The following is a 21,940-nucleotide window of genomic DNA, read 5'->3' as shown; positions in this document are numbered from 1 at the left end:
AAAATAAAGACATGGCACTTCATTTCAAGTGCCATGTCCCCTGATATACAGTATAACCTCCTTCATAGACAGTTTCATAATTTATATTTTCTTGACGCACAATTAGGCCTACTCAATTCTCAATTACTCATTCTTATTCTGAAAGCACAGCCATATTTTGTAAACTAGCTAGCACAAGGGTCATGCAGTATCCCCCATCACTCATGGTGCAATCTGGGAACCCATAGTGAAATGAACATTGGCATTTGAATCCCAAAATCACATTCCCAATGCGACTCTCTGCTGCTGCCCCTGCTCTCTAGAACGCCCTCCCCCTACCAATTCGAAGGGCGCAGTCCATTGATGTTTTTAAAGAAGAACTTTTTATATTCCTTAACCAGTCTCTTATCTTATGCTTTGTTTTATTATGTTTTTATTTATGCTGAAAGGTGATTGTTTTTACATGTTTTCTCATTTGATGCACCCTGTACAGCACTTTGGGCAATGTTTTTTGTTTGTAAATGTGCTATATAAATAAAGGTTGGTTTGATTTGATTTGATTTAATTAACACAATTAAACAATTAAGCAATAAACAATAAGCAATAACGGAACACAAAGCCAGGAATACTGGGAAATCTCTATCTGTGGCCTGGGACACAACAATATGGTATATCCCTATATGGTATTCTGATTCCTTATACTGTAGATTTGACATCACTAATCAAAATGGTTGTCATTTTCAAATCTCTCTATCTCTGCTTCTGTATCTCACAGTTTCCATTTTAACTTCTGCCTCCCTGCTCTCTCTCTCTCTCTCTCTCTCTCACACACACACACACACACACACACACACACACACACACACACACACACACACACACACACACACACACACACACACACACACACACACACACACACACACACACACACACACACACACACACACACACACACTGATATCCATTTCCAAATATGTAAATGTCAATGAGGCTCACAGAATCATATTGCTGATGCTAGTATAGTATGAAACATCTGAGGTGCCAATATTTGGCAGCTCCAACTGGTGTGAATAATCCCTGAGCCCCATCTCTGGGGTCTTGGTTTGAACATTTAACAAAGCAGCTCCAACGGGGGTCACTGAAAAAATATAAACAATGCTAGGTACAACATATAACACCATGGCCCATCATGTAATCAGTACTATATTTATTGATGTGAGCAGTTTATACAATGTGAGCAGACTTAACAGCTAAGACAGTTGTCCTCGCTGGTATCACCCCAGCCGACATCAGACAAGATGCAGCCACACTGGCACTCTCCAGGAAGGCAAAGACCAGTGAATCCCACTTCCTTTATAAGATCCTTTCTTTAATGACAATGCCATGAGTCATGCACCTCATGTCCCGGCGCTCCTTTGCCATGCACTACAAGATGCTCTACACTAGGGCATTCACCAAATATTCGAATATCAAAGTCACTATTCTTCACCGAAGTCGAATATTCGCTTTTTTTTTTTTCTCTTTAAAAAATATATTGTTTTTAAAGCTTGGCTAGATAGGAAGTCATAAGAATGAGTTGTCAATACCCCTTGGTGGATGAATTTGTTAATGCTCTATACAAGGGGTTCTCAAACCTTTTTAGGCTGTGAGCCCCGAAATAAACATATTTGAACTGGGGTCCCCACCCTAACAAGCACTTGGAATTGTAAGGTATTACATTTAATCTGACTCGGTTCCACAGATAAATATTGTGAAAATAGCAGATCTACATGCTCACAACGCCTCGCAACGCTTACTTAATATTTGACAGTTTGGCCAGTCCTGTCGAATATTTGACTATTAGAATAATTTGAGGTCGAATAATTCGAATACTAAAAATCACTATTCGTGAATGCCCTACTCTACACCAGTTGGTTCCCAAACTTTACAGGTCGAGAGTCGAGACCCCAAACTTTTCAGGTCACGCTGCGTTGCGAGCTTGTAGATCGACCTTTTTCACTACTTCTTATAAAGTGTGGTTGCTATAGTGAACCTGTTTTTTGACAACTTTTGCAAACGTAAAAGTGAAACTTTTGGTCATGCTTCACACACTGTTATGGTAAGACAGAATTCAGTTCCCAGTGGATTCCTCACGACTCGCGTCAGTGCAACCACACTTGCAATTCCCAGAATTGCACCTATCTATTATAATAATTGTTTTATATTTATGAGATGTCTGGTTTTATTGTTTCGCCAGACCTGATCAATAAATCGTTCGGCACTTAGTCACCATTTAGTTCATGTACGTGTGCCATTGGTGCCGTGGCCCAATAGCCAAATATGGCTATGGGCCATGGTTCTAATTCTAATACTAGACTATTGCGGTATGACAATAACATATAGAATGTAAAGGTATGACTAGGTGGTCAAACAAATAAACCTGCACTGATTCATGTTGTTACAAAGAGCGTAAGCAGCCCTTTCAGAAATGATATGATCTCATTCCCTCCCAGCTTGGACTCTCCATAAACTCGATCCACAAAGGAAATCGGTACCTCTCCGATGGTGTAGTTGAGCTGTCTCGCTCGGACAATCATCTCCATGTGGAAGACATAGCCTTTGGAGACACACTGCTCAACCAGGCTCTCCAGCACCTTATTTTTGTACAGCCTGAAGCTACCAGTGACATCTGAAGCACCAGGTCTCAGAAGTACTTGAGTTACAAAGTTGGCTCCTCGGCTGAGGATTCTTCTCCGCAGGTCCCAGCCATACACGCCTCCATTGCCTTTGTATCGTGTCCCAGACACCAGGTCATAGTTACCTTCTTTCTGCTTCTCGATTAATTCCGGAATGAATTTAGGATGATGAGACAGGTCAGCATCCATGATGATGATGAAGTTTCCTGTGGCATGCTTCATGCCGTGAATGTAGGCAGTGCCAAGGCCTAGTTTTGATGCTCTTGGTCGAAGAATAATTCTGTCTTTCCCATAGATCTGTTGCAGTTGCTCTGCTATCTCCAAGGTCCCATCTGGGCTTCCGTCATCAACTACGATAATCTCATAGTCATATCCACCTTCACTGAAATATTTCACCAAAAGCCACATGATCAAAGGAAGATTCTCACGTTCATTATACGTGGGTAACAACACTGAGTACTTATCTCCATCTTCTTGTCTTTGATTTGCAGCACATGGGCTATCCATTGCTCTGTGCGAATGTCTTGGTGTCTTGAAGTACTTGTAGGCCAGTCTATGACATCATCTTGATGCACCATATTTGGTCAGGAAGGGATACAGACAAGACAAAGATTTCTGGATTTAAAGTAGACGATAGATGAACTCACACAAATTGGTACACGATTAGCTATATTTATGTCCATGCCTTACAGCCTTATCCCCAAACATCTTTGCCCTTTTTTACTATTTTGAAAAACATTACTAAATACTTCAAATAGCCAATCTACATTAACACGTTTTCAGCTTGTAGATCAGCTAGCGATAAAAGGTAAGACATGGATGAAAATAGAGCCCATTATCTCTGGATTATCTCTAATAATGTAATAATATCATGAGTGCATATTTGCATAACGTAATAACAGATTTTTGCATAATGTAATAATGTGTTACATTAAGAACCTTACAAGGCAAGGATGATACAGTTTACAGTTTAGGCATTTAGCAGACGCTTTTAATCCAAAGCGACAATAAGCAGATAATACATCACTATAATAAACAAGATAATATTTCAGAGCATCAACAACAATAAACAAATGTATATGAATATCAATCTACAAAAACAATATAATCAGTAAAGAAAAAAGGATTCTAAAAAACCTAAAAACAAATGCTAACTAGCTTCATGTATGGTCATTGAGTGATTCAGTAGTGCTATGGGTTTAGGTGGAGTCTGAAAAGGTGAGTCTTCAGTCCACGACGAAAGCTAGCGAGTGAGTCCGTTGTTCTAAGTGCGACAGGGAGTTTATTCCACAGCTTGGGGGCCAACTGTCTCGGACGAGTGTTTTTAGCAAAGGTTCTGTCAGCATCCCTGTGTTGGCTGATCTAAGTGAACGGGTGGGGGTGTAGGGGTTGATCAGGTTTGGAGGTACGGAGGAGCCATACCTTTGGCTGCTTTGAAGGTCAGCATCAGTGTTTTGTATTCAGTGCGGGCCGCAACCGGGAGCCAGTGGAGGCTGCGGAGAAGGGGAGAGACATGTGAGAACTTAGGCTGGTTGAAGACCAGTCGTGCCGCGGCATTTTGGATCAGTTGGAGAGGTTTAAGTGCACATGCCGGGAGACCAGTGAGGAGAGAGTTACAATAGTCAAGTTTTGATATGACAGATGTCTGGATGAGGAGCTGGGCTGCCTCCTGGGTGAGGAAAGGTCTGATTTTACGGATGTTATAGAGTGTGAACCTACAGGACCGGGTGACTGATGCAATGTGTGCCTTGAATGATAGCTGTCTGTCCAGGACCACACCAAGGTTTCTAGCAGCTGGAACCGAAGTCACATGATGTAATTGCATACAGTGCATAATGTAATAAATCAGACTGCACAAAAATGTTCTGTGAATAGCAGTGGTGCAATTGCTAAGGAAGTGTATTTGATTAGGCAATATCTATTGTTGTTATCTGTAACTTGATAGACAGATCAAAGCTGTATAACATGTTGACTGAAAAGTAAATATACTATTTCAGGAAACTATTCAGTAAAAGGAAGTTAAAACACAGCAGTGAGGAACACGGTGGTAAACACCTTTAGTGTAGTGTCATCTATATGCACAGATTGCATGACACCCTTTTACTTTCACTTCCTCTCACTCACACACACAGGCACATGCAAACACACACACACACACACACACACACACACACACACACACACACACACACACACACACACACACACACACACACACACACACACACACACACACACACACACAACTTAACTTGGTCCCTAGCTCCCTACTCTAACTTATGTCTTCACTTTAGACCTTCCTCACTACAGGGAATCCAGACACAAACAAACATGCTGAGTGCTAGAAGAGTGCTGCCGGCAGTCTTGCCATAATAGAGAATCATCGACTTGGCATGCTTACAGGTCATAATTGCCATGGAAACAACGCGTGCTTGGGTTTGTTTGTGCACTCACGGTGAGGATATTCCCAGCCAGTGTGGATAACACATTCTTAAAGAATAGTAATAATTCTCTTTGCTTTCAGAGTAATAAAATAAATACCTGTTATTTGTATGGGTGATCATCAAGCACGGTGGTTTCTCTAGAAAACAGGATGAGGGCTATATTGAACAAATTACTGTGCATTCCAACAACTGTAAACACATTTGAGTTGGTTGCCATAAACATCTGGGTTCATTTTCCCTAGGTAAATAATTATCCATCGATGGCTCCACCCACACAGGCAGGAAACCCCATGTGGTTGTACCAGTGTGACTGGTACACCACCAATGACATTATCTTACCGCACAACATCATGGTGTCTCAACTACTTTCCCCCACTAACCATAACCCACCACCACATAAGCCATATATCTATAAGGAGACAGCTTTGACACCATCTGCAGGTTTGGAACCAGGGCAGAATGTTACACAATCACATATTTTCACAGACATATTTTCTACAGGCTCATGTAGAATGGTCCACTGAAATGTGTGTGTAATCTAATGCATAACCCCAAACACGATTTACTCTGAAAATACTGCCTAGCTGACAAACTGCGGTAAGTGGCAGTACAATATATAACTAAGATACAGTATACAATAGAAGAGAATCACAGAAAGCTGTTTTGAGAATTATGACTGAGGTCATGAGAAAATGTTGGCTAGCCCTACAGTGGAAACCAGGTTACTTTGTGTTAACCTGCTTAACTTGATCTCCCACAGTGACAGACCTGTTATAATGACACCCAGCAAATGCAATTAAAATGTTGCACTGTATCAATGTTTAATGAGATAGTCCAGTATATGTGGGTGGTTGTACATGAGCTCTAAGTCCATGTCTGATCTTATCAGCCTGGCAAAGCATCACACAGCACCCTCATATATGACGGCTTTGCTTTTTTCCCCCTCTCACTTCACTTCACTTCCTCACACACACAGTACAAGGGTTGAGTAAGCATGAACTGTGAGTACCAGCAGCCGGCAGCCCATTCTGTTTCTCACATTATCTGGCCAGGACCGGTTGAAACCTGCAGCCTACCGGTTGAAACTCAAGAGACACTTCCTGACGCTGTGCATCAGCAAGCAAATCCAGACAAAGCTGGAAATATAGACAGAGAGAAAGAGATCTGAGAGAGAGAGAGAGAGAGAGAGAGAGAGAGAGAGAGAGAGAGAGAGATGGGGAGGAGGGGGGTATTATTATATTATAATAGCACAGACATACTGGGCTACAGTGCGTGATGCTACACCACAGGGACAAATAATTCCTAAGTTATTAACAGTTCATGTCAGGATCATTAAGGAAGCCTACAGTGCGTGATGCTATAATAAAGGGACAATGTATCCCTGAGTTACGGTATTAACAGTTCAGTAAGGAAGCCTATAGTTTATTAACGCGCCATAAACACAAAGGGCGACAAGAGGAGCAAAATCAGCCAGTTGGACTAGTTCACAATCACATTATAGCTGCGCGTCATGCCGGGTTGTCTCTGGAAGGAACCTTGTTATATATATGGTTGAAGACACCAGTTGCAGGGTTTAGATAAGCACCCACCGCGTCGAGTCTTCGTCCTCCAATGAGAGGCGTCCATAATACCGTTCACTACGGGTTCCATGTTGGACCACCCTTTTCTTCGAATTACACGGGTATGGACGGTCAGACTATCTGCGCATATTCTGCAACTCGCGGACAGGCAGCGGGGTCGACTCGTGTGTCTCCAGTATGAGGGACGTTGGCGACCGTCAGCCCTTCACGGTTTTAAATGATGATGGACCCATGAATTGATGAACAGCGGAACCAAACTGGGATGTATTGTAGCATCAGAAAAGAACAATTGGATTTGAGATAACGTCACATAAGCAGTAAGTATGTTCCTTTGTTTAGTTTTTTAGTTTTTTCCACTGTTTTATTTGCGTATAAATGTTTTACTAGTAGTGTTAGTGCCTAGTGGTCTATAAGTATCGATGTTACATCGTCGTGACCACAAGATATGACACATAAGCCACAGTGGGACATATGCTGGGAGGACAGTGTAGTAGCTACTCTGCTCCATGTTACAATAGCCTACTGTAAGTCACCTGACCCTGTACAACAACATAAGTTCGTGCGCAAGATATCTTCGTTGTTCCATTTCGTTTCACCCGACAATTTAGGAGTTTTCTCCTACTTGGTGGTAACGTGACTCCAAATTACCTAACATATTATTACCGAATAGTTCAGGCCTGTCGCCTATTTTCCACATGGCCATGTCTGCGACCTATTTCTTTGTTGAACCGGCTCAGTGGCGTGTGTTGTCTGTACCCGTATAGATCAATGTCTCTCCCTCAGACGAGACTCAATTAAGTGCCCAGTAGTACAAAATGTGCTCAGTTGTGTGTGACTTGGCTATGTTCTTTGGAAGACTTGTCCGTCTTTCAATGTTATATGAGATACTTAAAGTGTGGTTCCTGTGGAAATAAGCCTCGGCTTTCTAGGATCTCCTTTTAGTTGACCTTGTACCAGTGATTTGTACTGTCATGAAACTGTACTTTTTTCTATTGCAAACTTCTAATAAATTCTTCAATCAATCAACCAGACCTTAAAAGAATGAATACTGTTACTGTACAACAGGTGTTGAAATAGCACACACTCAAAACCATTCCAGACATTTAAGCAAACGCCGGGTTGGGTAGCCTAAACAGACACACAACACAGCTGATCCATGCAGCTATAGGTTTAGCTATTGATAATTGGCTTAAATAATTTCCCACGTTTGCTAGATGCTCGCAGTGGGTTTGTCTTGTTGTAATTCTAGGCTACTTTAGGCACTACAACTTGAGCGGGACAGACCGGAGTCGTTAGATATATTTGTTTAAATTACTTGGTTTGCTTATTGTTGTTGGGAGGGAAAAATGGAACAGAAACAAATAAAGGGATGCAAGAAGCAACACCGAAAATACAGGAAGTGCCACACATGCAACAAAAGGACACACATGCATAACATGCGTGCCAAACTCCTGTGACTCACTATAGTTGGTAGACTTAGCTTACATCAAAGGTTTTCCAGCCAGTAACCACATGTTGAAACAAGTCAGGAGGATCAGAGTGATTGCACAGAGCCTTGGCTCAGTGTTTTTTATATAATTAAATAGGGCTGGGGGGAAAAAACCCGGAAAGAAAATAATTGAAGGACTGAGGATGAGTTAAATTAACATCCAGCATAGGTTGAGGTCTTTCTTTTCCCTTCACTAACACTGCTGTGCTACACAGTTCCACATTCACACTTGGTTGCTGTCCACTGTATCCACTGGCATAAGCGAGCCGAGCAGCTCCCCTGGAGCAATCAGGGTTATACAAGTTATTTAAGGTCACATCAATAGTAGTTTAGACTCTAAAGCTACAATTTAAGTGCCACTCTTCCATTCCATACATTCTGAGAGAAGGGTAAGAGTGGCATGTAATTCAATGAATCTGCCCAGATTTCATCCGTTTGCCAGGGATTAAATCCGCAGAATCACAAATTTGCTCTTCTGGGCTTTGTGGTACAGCTGGTCTGAAGAGGAACTCGTTTTGAGTGTGGGGGTTTTCCTTTCATGTATGACACATGGTTCTCAGGACAGTAAACCTCTATGGACTGTGCTATCTGTATTTGGACTTTAAACAGAACATTATGCCATTACCATTTAAGTGGATATGTTTTCCCTAATCTAAATATTTTCCCTTCCCTGGTTCTCAAGTCTTCTCATCTAATTGATTCATTGTTTCCTGTGCATTGCAGTGATGTTTACTCTCACCGAGGTTGCCTCCCTGAATGACATCCAGCCCACATACCGCATCCTGAAGCCATGGTGGGATGTCTTCATGGACTACCTGGGGATTATCATGCTCATGCTGGCCATCTTTGCCATGACCATGCAGATTACCAAGGACCAGGTGGCGTGCCTTCCCTGTCTGGAGGAGGAGTCATCCACATCGGAGTCCGGCCCTTACACAACACAGAAGAGTCCACAGGAGGCTGCTTCGTCTGCAGTCTTTAGGACAACTGTGGTTCCCACTTCCCCGGTGGCCCCTAAGGACTTAACAGACAGTGCCGTGCACGAAATCCATGTCACACATCAACACAGTGTGAAGGCTCAAAAATATATTGGGCAACCTCAGCCCACAGGGATCAGCACCAACCTGGACTATCAGCAGTATATCTTTGTCAACCAAATGTGTTACCATGTTGCCTTGCCCTGGTATTCCAAGTACTTTCCGTACCTCACCCTCATCCATACCCTTGTGCTCATGGTCAGCAGCAATTTCTGGTTCAAATACCCCAAAACAAGCTCAAAGATTGAGCACTTTGTTTCAATTCTGGGTCGATGCTTCGAGTCTCCTTGGACGACAAAGGCCTTGTCTGAGACGGCCTGCGAGGACAATGAGGAGAACAAACAGAGGTTAACTGGCACCTCCTCTGCACCAAAACAGATCTCATTAGAGGGGAAAGAAGATGGCACTAATGCAAACTCGTCTACACCCATGCTTGGAAACAGTGGGGTTAAGTTCTCAGCAGATAAGCCAATTGGTGAGGTTCCAAGTAGCATGACCATCCTTGACAAAAAAGACGGAGAGCAGGCCAAAGCGTTGTTTGAGAAAGTGAGGAAATTCCGTGCACACGTGGAGGACAGTGATTTCATTTATAAGCTTTACGTAGCCCAGACTATTGTCAAAACTGTCAAATTCATCTTGATATTGTCCTACACTTCGACCTTCATGGCTAACATTGAATTCAAACACCTCTGCGAGCCCGATATAAAACACCTGACAGGTTATAAACAGTTCTTCTGCACTCACAACATGGCTTTCATGCTGAGAAAGCTTCTCCTCAGCTACATGGCTCTGATAATGATCTACGGAATGGTGTGCTTGTACTCTCTGTTCTGGCTGTTCAGGCGGCCCCTTAAGGAGTACTCTTTCGAGAAGGTCAGGGAAGAAAGCAGCTTCAGTGACATTCCGGATGTCAAGAATGACTTTGCGTTCCTCTTACACATGGTTGACCAGTATGATCAGCTGTACTCCAAACGCTTTGGTGTCTTCTTGTCAGAGGTCAGTGAGAACAAGCTGAGGGAAATCAGCCTCAATCACGAGTGGACCTTTGAGAAGCTGAGGCAGCTGGTGAGCCGAAACACGCAGGATCAGCAGGAGCTGCACCTCTTCATGCTCTCTGGGTTGCCCAATGCAGTGTTTGACCTCACTGACCTGGAAGTGCTCAAACTGGAGCTGATTCCTGAGGTGAGGTTCACTGCAAAGGTTTCTCAAATGACCAGCCTACATGAACTGCACCTCTGTCACTGCCCAGCCAAAGTGGAGCAGACGGCCTTTGCTTTCCTCCGTGACAATCTCCGCTGCCTTTATGTCAAGTTCACTGACGTGGCAGAGATCCCAACTTGGGTGTATTTGCTGAGGAGCTTGAGGGAGCTTAACTTAATGGGGAACTTGAGCTCTGAAAACAACAAAATGATTGGCCTTGAATCCATGCGAGATTTGAGACATTTAAAGACATTATACCTCAAGAGCAACCTCACAAAAATGCCCACAAACATCACTGAGCTGTCTCCGCACCTAATAAAACTTGTGGTGCACAACGACGGAACCAAACTATTGGTACTAAATAGTTTGAAGAAGATGACAAATCTTGCAGAACTGGAGCTGCACAACTGTGAGCTGGAGAGGATACCACATGCTATTTTCAGCTTGACCAACCTGCAGGAACTTGACCTAAAATCCAACAACATTCGGACCATAGAGGAGGTCATCAGCTTCCAGCACCTGAAGAGGCTAACCACTCTCAAATTATGGCACAACAAAATCATCACCATTCCATCCTCCATTGGCCAGGTGAAGTCTCTGGAATCACTCCAACTGTCTCACAACAAGCTAGAGACCCTGCCTCCGGCCCTGTTTACCCTGCCCAAACTCCGGCACCTGGATGTGGGCCACAACTCCATCACGGTACTCCCGCCAGACGTGGGCCTCCTCCACAACCTCCAGCACCTTGCCATCAACTCCAATAAACTGGAGGTGCTGCCCAAGCATCTGTTCAGGTGCAACAAGCTCAAGGTTCTTTGTCTTGGGAACAACGGACTCACCATGCTACCAGAGAACGTAGGCCAACTGGTCCAGCTCAACCAGCTGGAGCTGAGGGGGAACTGCCTGGACCGACTGCCTGCCCAGCTGGGCAACTGCCGCATGCTTCGCAAAAACTGCCTGGTTGTAGAGGACCACCTCTTTGACACCCTGCCTGGGGAGGTGAAAGACAGTATCAGCAGAGAGACCAACGTGTCCTTTACTAGTGGTTTATAGCACAAACACCACAACAATGGACCCGCAGGCAGACAGGCAGCTCCCTGATGGTTTGTTATCCCTGTATTATGGGATGAGATATTGGACTTCTTACTATTATTACTCACTGAGAAAATTGTGTTGATTACTTTAATGAACTTAGTTGCACTATATATGGACAGTAACTAGATCATTTTTTGTAACTTTTGAAAAAGTTACAAAGAGAGAGTGCTTTTCCTCGTTGTCCAGTGTGTCTGGTTGATGCAGCAACTCGATTATTAGCATTTCATGTTCCATTTTAAAATGTTTTAAACTAAAAAGCTTTTAGCTACATTGTGTAATATTCCATAATCTTTTTTTCTTAATTGTTTTTTTTTTGGTTTTTTGCTGAAATGATTTGTAGATTTAACATTACATGGTATTGTACTAGGTACTCAGGTATAATTGTATCCATGGGGAACAGTCTTTCGCCTTAACTGCTGCTATTTTACAGTGAGGGCATTTGCAACAAAAGGCCAAAAATGTCCTGTTTTATTGTCAGTGTCTGTGTCCACAGACCTCCATCCATCCATAATTAAGAAGAGGACAAAGTACAATGCTCTCTTTTTCAGTAGTAATTCACTTTTGTTGAAATCACATTACATTCATTTTTCTCAATGTCCTGCAGCTAACAAAATTATTTGGGTGTTGATAAGGCCACAGTGGGAGCTTGTGGAAGCTGTCTAGACATAGGCCCCGGTACTAAATTACAAGAATTCTCATGTGGCATGAAACAGAACTGAACTTTTGCCCTGTCACGGCAAAGATTGTACACTGACTAAGGCCTGTAGACATTTCTTTGCACACTGAAAATGCAATGTTTGTTTAAATATTGCTGAATGTTATTTGTGATTGATAGCACATATTCCCAACACATACCATGATAAACGTTCTTTTCTTTCTTTCTTTTTGGTGATTGATAAAGAGTTGACAAAAGGGAAACATCAGTTTTCTGACATCTTCATCGTATTTTCAAATGGACATTGATTTGTCTGAAAGTACATTTCAAATCATGTAATGAAGATATAGCCTATGTCTGCCTTCATTTTTTCCAATGTATTTGTAAGTGTTCTTCACAGATAGGCTACTACAACTTGAATGAATACACAAGCAAAGTTCATAACTTTATGGCACAATAAAACAAGACTTTAGAGTAGACAATTGGTATTGTTATTCATTGTTTGTGCTTTGTTTTATGCAGTTACATTTGTGTCTAGAATTGTCATTTCAGAATTGTAATCAACAAGGTTTCACCTGAGCTGGCCTTAGAACTTAAATAAATAAGAGAGGTTGAGCATCAACAATGTGGTTTGCTAGACCCAAAGTTCAGCATATGCCTACATAAAAATTCCCAAACAGGTACCACATCCAAAACTCATTTCTAAAATCATTCACACACGCCGAAAATAGATCACAACCGTTGCACAACAAAGTATAGGCCTAATCCGTCTTTGTTGCTACCTGCAAATTGATTGATTGAAGACTTTATTAGAAGTTTGCATAGGAAAAGGTACAGTTTCATGACGGTACAGTTCACTGGTACAAGGTCTACTAAAAGGAGATCCATGAAAAGACTAAGCTTATTTCCACAGGAAACCATTTAAGTATCTCATATAACATTGAATGACAGACGAATAGAACACAGTACTATGCAGTGGATATGTAAAGAAAATAAAATGAGAACAAAAAAAAGAAAACAGTAAGTCTAAACAAACAGTAAGTATATACAAAGAAGGGGCAGAGGGGAGGGTAGGGTTGGGCTAGGTTAGTTTTTTTTACCAGTTGCGAACGGCTGCTGCCTGTAAGTGGTTTTCAGGGCAATTTTAAAGGATGCTAGTGTCGGTAAGGCTTTCCACATTTTGGTGGTATAGCAGAAAAAGGAGTTTGACCCTTTGTTGGTTTTGACTCTGGGTTGAAAGTGATCTGTGGCGCTGCCTCTGGTGTTGTAATTATGGACATCCTTAATGTTTATAAAGTATTTTGACAGGTACTTGGGTATCATAGTGGTGTAGTGTATCTTGTACACCAGGCCCATTGCAAGTTGCTGTACTCTGTCATCTACTCTGAGCCACCCAAAGACAAGGAAATCATATGTGTATATATACCTATCATGGTTATGTCACCTTGGTGGGAAAATCTGTTACCAAATAGGCTACACGTCTAGCCATCTTTACAATTTACAATCTTTTAACTTAATCTGAATTTAGCTCCCTGAGCTAAGATTCACTGAACTGATTTGAAGAAGTTCGAGAGACTGAAAGTAAGCTCTGCACCTGGCCTAAGCCAACACCCAAATAAACCGCATTTGATTTTGATGCTTATTTTGTGCTTGAACGATGAACACACAGGGGTCCTTGAGGGATGATTTGGTTCCATTTGTACACTTTCTGAGTTAAATCAACAGTATAAATTGGGGGCTGTAGCTCTGATGCATGTCAAACTAGGGGTCCTTGAAATTAAAATGGTTGGGAATCACTGCTAGAGCCGTAAAATCTTCTCTTATGGGGTGGGACTACCATATCTTTTCAAATGGGGTTCTGTGGTCTAAAAGTGTCAATTTGGGGACAATGGGGGTCCTTCTGAGTTCTGACATGAAAAGGTTTGAGAACCACTGGTCAGGTCAATACAAGGCACTTCCATGGCGCATCGCCCCACGCCGCCAGAGGGCGAACTGCTGGCATTCATTCATGTGCAAGTCAATGCTGCCACCTGCCGGTGGATTATACGCCAATCACTAAACCCCCGGCTTTGGATGATGAATGATGCACACATTCAACACAACACAGAATCTCAACTAACTAACCAACACGACGAGTGAATGTTTTTGGACAAACTGTACACATTGACAAAATGAATAACTTTAATAGATTTCCGTATATACCTGGACCATCTATCGGAGCAAACCTATCGGCACAGCAGAAGAAACAACAACAACAACAACAAACTGGAAGGTAACGATACAGAATGTGGACTCGGACTATCACCTGGAACAGGGTTTCAGACATTCGTCTCAGAAAGTTTCAAGATTGTAAATCCGACAACGTGTTTGCATGAAAACGAACTGATTAAGCAAGGTTGGCTCTCTTTAAAAGCGAGGATGATCTTGAAAGAACGGCTTGCTGGTCAAATGCTGTGTGTGATTCTATATTCCAGCAAATACACTGGACTTTGAATACTTGCTAAGCTAGCTAGCAGCAACAACTTAAATTCGTTATCTACAACGAAAACCAATCCATTCTGTTCATCACTGCCATGTACTGTTAAAGTCAAGACCCACTGTTAAAGGAAATTCAATAATTATTCTAAACGTATACATGTTAAATAAGTATGGCTGAAAACATTTACTCACCCTAAATGGGCACCAACCAAAACACTGTGGGCAACTCAATGTAGAACATTTTCTAAAATGTAAAAAAAAAAAAAAAAAAGGAAAATTGTCTGAAGTAATGTAAAGTAAGCAATACAAGATTTGAACATTATTAACACCCACATTTACCGACCAAACTTATTGTTTATGCCCATGGATGATGACTGGCTTGCCACTATAGGTTTGTAGCAATTAATGTGAAATGTTCAAGCATGTTCGAAACTTGTATTCTAGGCTACTTCACATTACTTCCTTTTTCCAAATTCATTATTATTATTTTTACATTTTGGAAATAAATAGCCATTGTGAGGTTCCCACCCACTCTCTTCTTCCTGATACCTTTTGGCTGGCTAAATGTGGCTGGTTTATAACACATTATGGTGTGACAATCTGAGAATACAACATCATTATTACATATTACTGCTTTTAAATTATTGCCAACAATGGACTACTAAATTAGATGAATGTTGAACTGTGTATTTCTGAATCATACGTGTAATGCTTTATTGTGCTTTATTAATTATTCAATAATTAGAGCCAACTGGGTGGCATGGAGTAAACAGAGCGACAGACTGACACATAAGAACAACATAGCTGATACATCGGGTATGACAAATGAACCACCTACTACACAACCTGGCCAAACAGGTAATGTTAATCTGAATGCTACTTTTAAGTTAGTGGGTTTCTGGGTTTGTCTCAGTCCTAAGGCTATATGCATTATATACGCCATTTTGTTCTACTTCCGGGTGTATTTCGACTTCCTTCACAGGTGTTACCGATGATATAGTCTAGCGTGGCCAGACGGTTGCCTCCGCGATTTGGTCAAATGCTCCCAGCATACAGTCTGGCAAAGCAGAAAGATAAAAATGAGTGCGAGATGAAAGCGGAAGTGAAGCCCCCACGTCACTTCCGTTTCAGTCTCACATCACACATATTTATCATGATATAAATAAAAATCATATAAGCATGTTTAGCTTGCTGCTTAGCAGAAATGACATTTTAAAATATATTTTATTGAACGGTAATGCCCGTTTCCGATACTCGCCGTTAGGGAGCTGCTGTTCCAGACTCTATATAGCATTCAGAGATTGTGGAATAGTTGTCTGGCTATGCGAGACTACCGATGATACTAATGAAGGGTCTGTTCCATTCTGGTCAAACGGAGTCAGGGTGCTGATATTGTGCATGTTGGCTCACTGGAAACACTCTGCTACACCAGTGGTTCTCAAAGTGTCCTTGAGTGGGTTCCAAATGTCCCCATACAGGTGTGTAACTCTGACAGTGTGCAAATGGACCCGCAAGGGTCCATTTGATTCCATTTGTTGATTCCGTTTGTACAGAGTTATGGGGGTCCTTGAAATTAAAGAACCACTGTACAATAAATCAAACAGAGCCTTCATTAGTATCATCAGTAACACCTGTGAATGAAGTCGAAAGACACCCGGAAGTAGAACAAAATGGCGTATATGCATGGAGCCTATTTAACCTTAGATGTATTCGTATTAAAGTTGAGATCCCAAAGGGAGAAACTAATAATCATTCCTAATTCATTTCAACTCATTTAATGGACAGAATCAACTGAAGCTACCCGATGGAAGAGTTCATTTGCCCCCTTGGGTCCATCAAGTGGTTCTTCACAGCAAACCGCCTCTCAAGACAAAAGCAGAAGCCGTTCAGAGAAGTAAGATGATGGCAAAATAGACAGTGGTCAACAACAATGAAAAACATGAGTGCCCCTCATTACAGCAAGTATGCTTTGACAGGGAAAAGTTACAGTACCACACAACCTGAAATGTGGGTTAGTTGTCTCAGCATGCATGAGACAAAAGGTTTATGTGTAACACACACACTCAGACTAACACATTTAACCATGTTCCATTTCCTTCAGGGCTGAGATCTATGACCCGTTCGATCGTTACTCGTCAGAATCCGAGCATGAAGACCAAGAAGGTCCGCCCCCCAAACGCCATGGATACGAGCGGTCCACTCCAGGCCATGGTCGCCATGATGACCATCAATGGACACCATCTTACTCTTACACAGATGATGGGCGAGGCCCCAGTCCCGACAGAAGACCACCTGAGCACAGGGGGAGAGGCCTCAGTCCCGACAGAAGACCACCTGAGCACAGGGGGAGAGGCCCCAGCCCCGACAGAAGAGCCCCTGAGCACAGGGGGAGAGGCCCGAGTCCCGACAGAAGACCACCTGAGCACATGGGGAGAGGCCAGAGTCCCGACAGAAGACCACCTGAGCACATGGGGAGAGTCCCCACTCCCGACAGAAGACCACCTGAGCACAGGGGGAGAGGCCCGAGTCCTGACAGAAGACCACCTGAGCACAGGGGTAGAGGCCCCAGCCCCGACAAGAGACCCCCTGAGCACAGGGGGAGAGGCCCGAGTCCCGACAGAAGACCCCCTGAGCACAGGGGTAGAGGCCCCAGCCCCGACAAGAGACCCCCTGAGCACAGGGGGAGAGGCCCCAGCCCCGACAGGAGACCCCCTGAGCACAGGGGGAGAGGCATCAGCCCCGACAGGAGACCACCTGAGCACAGGGGGAGAGGCCCCAGCAGCCCAAGAGACGGACCATCTTTTGGGCGGTCCTATAGCCCTGATGCTGGACCACATCTGCGGGCAGGTTATGCTCAAGTCACACCCGGCGGAGACCGCAGAGAATACAGCCCTGACACGTTGCCTGAGTGGCAGGCACATCGCACCGAGAGGCAGTTCCAGCGTCAGAGTTTCAGCCCTGAGGAAAAACTGCACGACATGCTCGGGTCCATGCCGGCATCAGGGATAGACAAACTGTTCCCAATAGAGACATACAGAGGACAGAGTACCAACGGCAAAGAGAGAACAATGGTCCCCGAGGCCAGGAAGGAGGTATGTTGAAGTGGTACCAATAAATTCATAGATACTCCTTTTTGTTTTGTTTTTTACTTCACAGGATCTGCATAGCAATGATGAGCAATGACGTCACTCGCAACTTCTGAAAAGAATTACCCCAAATTAGAGTTTGGAAAGTTGCATGTCGGAAAGTCGTTCATTACCTAACCAGTAGTATGAGAATAATGGGATTTAGGATCTGTCGTAAAATCAGTGTATGGTCATGTTCAGCCAGGTATTAGGCCCTGTGCTTACCTATATGTATAGGACACGTACATGTGTAGAACAACATTGTGGTAATGAGGATGAGAGACTGCTGCTGCTGTAAATAATACAGTTAAAATACAATTTACAATTTAAATGTATGCTTTTAGCAGACACTTTTAATCCAAAGTGACTTACTATAAGCAGGTAATACATCAATATAATAAGCAAGATAATAATAAGATAAGTCTAAATAAGAAGTCTGTCATTTTCGGAAACTATTGACCGTCGGGCACACTCAGCTTGGGACTTCTGTCCTCTAGTTTTAGGCTATTGATGATGAGCAATGACTTCTGAGCATATGGAGTAACTTAGTTTAGCTTCTACAATACCTAATGACTTTACAATTAGTTATGTGATGTACTTTAAAATAAGCATGTAATCGGTATTCATGACAAGCTACTTGCAATTGAATAGATTATAAATAATTCCTTCCCCTTGATCTTTTGTACGTGTGATCTCCTTCCTGTCATTTTCAGAGTACTAATGTGAGGTCATCTCCACCACAGGTCCAGATGGACCAGCCACGATTTGTTGTAACAGGTAAGAGATTGTTGTGAATCTGTGGGTCCTTACACCACAGGAGCGTGACAAATAAACAATATGAAAATGCATCATACATATTTACAGGTTGATATTATATTATTTGCAGTGAAAAAAGAATCGAAAACGAATTACAAATTAATAATAGTAATGTGTAAGGACCTTTATACTAAGGCTAAATTAGCCAATCTACAAGCGCACAATAATTTGCACTGAGGGTTAGGTCTGCTAGTTTTGCTATTTGGCTAATGGGCTGCATTGTGAAAATATGTGCATATACTAGTATCAACTTTTGTACTAAAGTTGAGGCTGCCAACCTGCTACTGTTGAGTAACTGTAAGGCCCAATTCATCATACAAGAGTGTGGCACAAAAGTAGTGAATATAGCAGTCACATCGTGACATGTTGTGAGCTTGTAGATTGGCAATTAAAATGTTTTTTTTTTTTTTTTTAAACCATAAAAAGGAACGGTTTTGGATATACAAGGTTTCCACCCGACAGCGACAATATATGTCTTCTGTTAAATAGTTGTAAGTATAAATCATAATTAAAATGTTACACTTGTTTTGATTGACTCATTTTGCTGAATAGGAGTGGACCAACTCAGACATTCCACAGAGAGGACAAGAAGCAGGAGCCGAAGTCCAATAAGGGAAATGGAAAGGTAAGAACGCAGTACACACAGTATACAGTACACATTATATTTTAAGAGAGAGAGAGAGATGTGTACCATGGATGTTCCGTGGCCCACTCCAGGGACCTCTTTTGTGGGTATGCTTTGATTGATTGAGGTATTTATTAGAAGTTTTGCATAGGAAAAGGTACAGTTCACTGATACAAGGTCAACTAAAAAGAAACTCGGGTAAGGCAAGCTTATTTCCGTTGAGATCCTTCTCATTTACTCGTATAAAATTGAATGACAGACGGATGCTTCTTGCAAAAAGGACAGCAGAATCATTATTTAGATTTAGATAGTTTAATAACTTTAGCCCTAAACTTTGTTGTATGACAAATGTCGCGTAATGAGACCCGTTGTGAGCTTGTGAAATATTTTATATAAAATACATTATCTTTTTAACGCGCTTCTTGCAATCAATATGATAATCACATTTTGTTTTTCATCGATAGCAGTCCTACTCTGGAGATGATATCCAAAGTGTTCCTCCGCTCAAAAAGCTTGTGGACACGGCCTCAGATGATTAAAAAATGCGTGATTCCTAAACCCACCAGGATTGAGTTAAGACCCGCCTCCTCTCGATAATCTCAAGTATGAAAGTGCCCATGAACGTTTAGTGCTGCTCGCTCAAGTGCAAAGTACCTACTACTGATCCATTACAATAATACACGCAGCATAATAGGCCCAAAGCCATATCCAAACCATAACAATTTATAATAATCAGTAAGAGTTTTTATTATGAGCACAGTAGTGACAAATTAATAGCTTTCTCAGTACGTTTTTCTCTTTAGCAAAGTTTAATACAAAGTTTTCCCTTATAAGCACAGTACAATTAAGTCAGTTTCAATTTTTTTTAGCACAGTTTATTTTGAGCACTGTAGTGAGAAATTAATAGTTGTACATTGTGCAAATGCAGGCTTTTCTCAAGTACAAGTCTTCATGCCTCTGACTTTATCCACCCTCCATGTGTCAGGCAGGGATTTCAGCCACTCCTGGAAGTCCTCGCGTTTCCGCGAGGCGGGTCTTAACTCAAGCCTGGTGGGTTTAGGAATCACGCTTAAAAAATCAAGAGTCAGCACGTTGACATCTTTGTTTTGTTTTTTCTTTCAAAAGCCCCTTTACCTGTGAGCTGTGCGAGGTACAGTTGGCCAGCATGCAGGATCTGGAGAAGCATCTGGAGAGCAAGAGCCACTGGGACACACTAGAATACATCCAGCAGCAGAAGAACTATGATGACCTGGCTATAGCCTTCTTGCAGGTAACCTGAAAAATACCATAACTGTTCATACATCCCAGGATTACTTTATCTTTTTACCATGACTATTTAAGCTCTGTTGTCTGTCGCCAGTTTATCTACTGTACCTGTACATGTATTGGTCATGGACCATGTCTGATGGCTGCTTTCTGTTCAACCACAGGAAGTAATGCTGTACAAAGTCAGACATTTCTGTAATCAGGCGGTGGAGGAACCTGCGATTGAAGGTAAATAATCTGGAACAAAGAAGGGTGAAAGACCTGCATGGTTTCAGATGTCTTCAGTATTTTTACAGATAGATTTTATCCCCAAATATACCATCATTTTTTCACCCTTTTGTCAGAACTGTGTGAAAAGGACCACATGACCAAGGTGGAAATGCTTCACTGTGCAGCCTGTAAAGTCTATGTGTCCAAGTCCACAGTACTTAAGCACTTGAGCTCTCAGGAACACCTCCACAACAAAAAGGTATCATCTGCCATTCAACACATTTGACCTGATTGCATACCGTATTTTTCCAAATAGCAGCCCCGGCGTTTAATTCACAAAATCCCCAAAGAACCCCCGGAGTTGAAATGAACCGGGCGGCTATTTGCAATACTTATTTACGTCCATTTGAATGGGCAGGCGATGCGCAAAACAGTGTCCAACCCCCGGCGGCCATTTGGAAATGGTAACTGAGCAGGATATAACATTTGATCAGAACATTATATTTTTTCTTAATATAAATTACTGTATCATGTATCTATCGGTATCTGTTTTTAAGTGTTCACTAACTGTTGAAACTGGGCTGTTTTTTCTTCTTGGTAGGGGTTTGGATTGAAGCAGAGGTTTGAGTGCCTCTCCAAGGCAGAGACCATGATGAAAGAACTAAAACCACAGTATGAACATTTTCTCAAGGTAACTACTCAAACTTTAATATTTAACAAAATGTCCTAGTTGAATTCTATAATATCACAATTTCTGAAATGAAATTGTTCTTCATTTCAGGGTGCCGATCCATTTGAATGACTATCTAGGAAAAATGGCCTTGGAAATGCTCTTCGCAGATGCCATTTGCCACAGATCAAGAATTCACCGTAAAGACCAGCAAAAAGAAAATGGATTAATTTCAACTTTTGTCCAGCTTATGACCAGTGATGAGTCGGGGGTTTGTTATACATTTTGATTTAATTTTTGCATTAAATACAAAAGTTCTAAAAACAAATCATGATCTGTGTACAAACTCTTTTTTTTTAATAATCCTTGCATTGACAAAAATGGTTGACAGCACAGAGCCCAAGTTTATCCTGGTTGCTTTGCCTTTTTTTATTTTTAACATCACAAAAAAATGTTCTCAGCATTGTATCTGTGTGATAGAGTACATTTAAAATTAAATTATTTAAAAACAGTATATTATTTTGAAACAGTTGAAAACATTTAATATAGGAGACAGTATAATGGGCAGCCAACACTGGGTGTGCGTTTTTTTA

The 21,940-nt window shown here is 42.0% G+C and overlaps 3 protein-coding genes across 4 annotated transcripts; 2 read left to right on the top strand and 1 right to left on the bottom strand.

Annotated features, from left to right (window-relative positions):
- Positions 1-2,411: 2,411 nt before the first annotated feature.
- LOC308285072 (dolichol-phosphate mannosyltransferase subunit 1-like) lies at positions 2,412-3,164 on the bottom strand (the record flags this gene model as incomplete). Its single annotated transcript, XM_080725792.1, has 1 exon — positions 2,412-3,164. One exon carries the CDS (start codon positions 3,162-3,164, stop codon positions 2,412-2,414), a length of 753 nt encoding a protein of 250 aa, XP_080581918.1.
- Positions 3,165-6,796: 3,632 nt separating this feature from the next.
- On the top strand, positions 6,797-12,623 carry lrrc8da (leucine rich repeat containing 8 VRAC subunit Da). Its single transcript, XM_080726891.1, has 2 exons — positions 6,797-6,998; positions 8,894-12,623. Coding segments are annotated over exons 1-2 (2,568 nt in total). The 5' UTR covers positions 6,797-6,997; the 3' UTR covers positions 11,461-12,623.
- A 1,620-nt stretch (positions 12,624-14,243) lies between these two features.
- LOC308285735 (uncharacterized protein) lies at positions 14,244-21,612 on the top strand. Of its 2 annotated transcripts, XM_080726584.1 has the most exons (11): positions 14,244-14,429; positions 15,381-15,493; positions 16,421-16,529; positions 16,737-17,727; positions 18,474-18,537; positions 19,129-19,201; positions 20,327-20,471; positions 20,632-20,695; positions 20,812-20,936; positions 21,279-21,368; positions 21,459-21,612. In XM_080726584.1, the coding sequence occupies exons 1-11, from the start codon at positions 14,329-14,331 to the stop codon at positions 21,477-21,479; spliced, it is 1,896 nt and encodes a 631-aa protein (XP_080582710.1). In that variant the 5' UTR covers positions 14,244-14,328; the 3' UTR covers positions 21,480-21,612. The 2 variants fall into 2 exon arrangements, with proteins under 2 accessions (XP_080582710.1, XP_080582711.1); XM_080726585.1 differs by lacking the exons at positions 15,381-15,493; positions 16,421-16,529.
- The last annotated feature ends 328 nt before the right edge of the window (positions 21,613-21,940 follow it).

The sequence above is a fragment of the Nannobrachium achirus genome (assembly GCF_963921795.1).
Source record: "Nannobrachium achirus genome assembly, chromosome: 5".
Classification (NCBI taxonomy): Eukaryota; Metazoa; Chordata; class Actinopteri; order Myctophiformes; family Myctophidae; genus Nannobrachium; species Nannobrachium achirus.
This window is presented reverse-complemented; position numbering and strand designations above follow the sequence as displayed.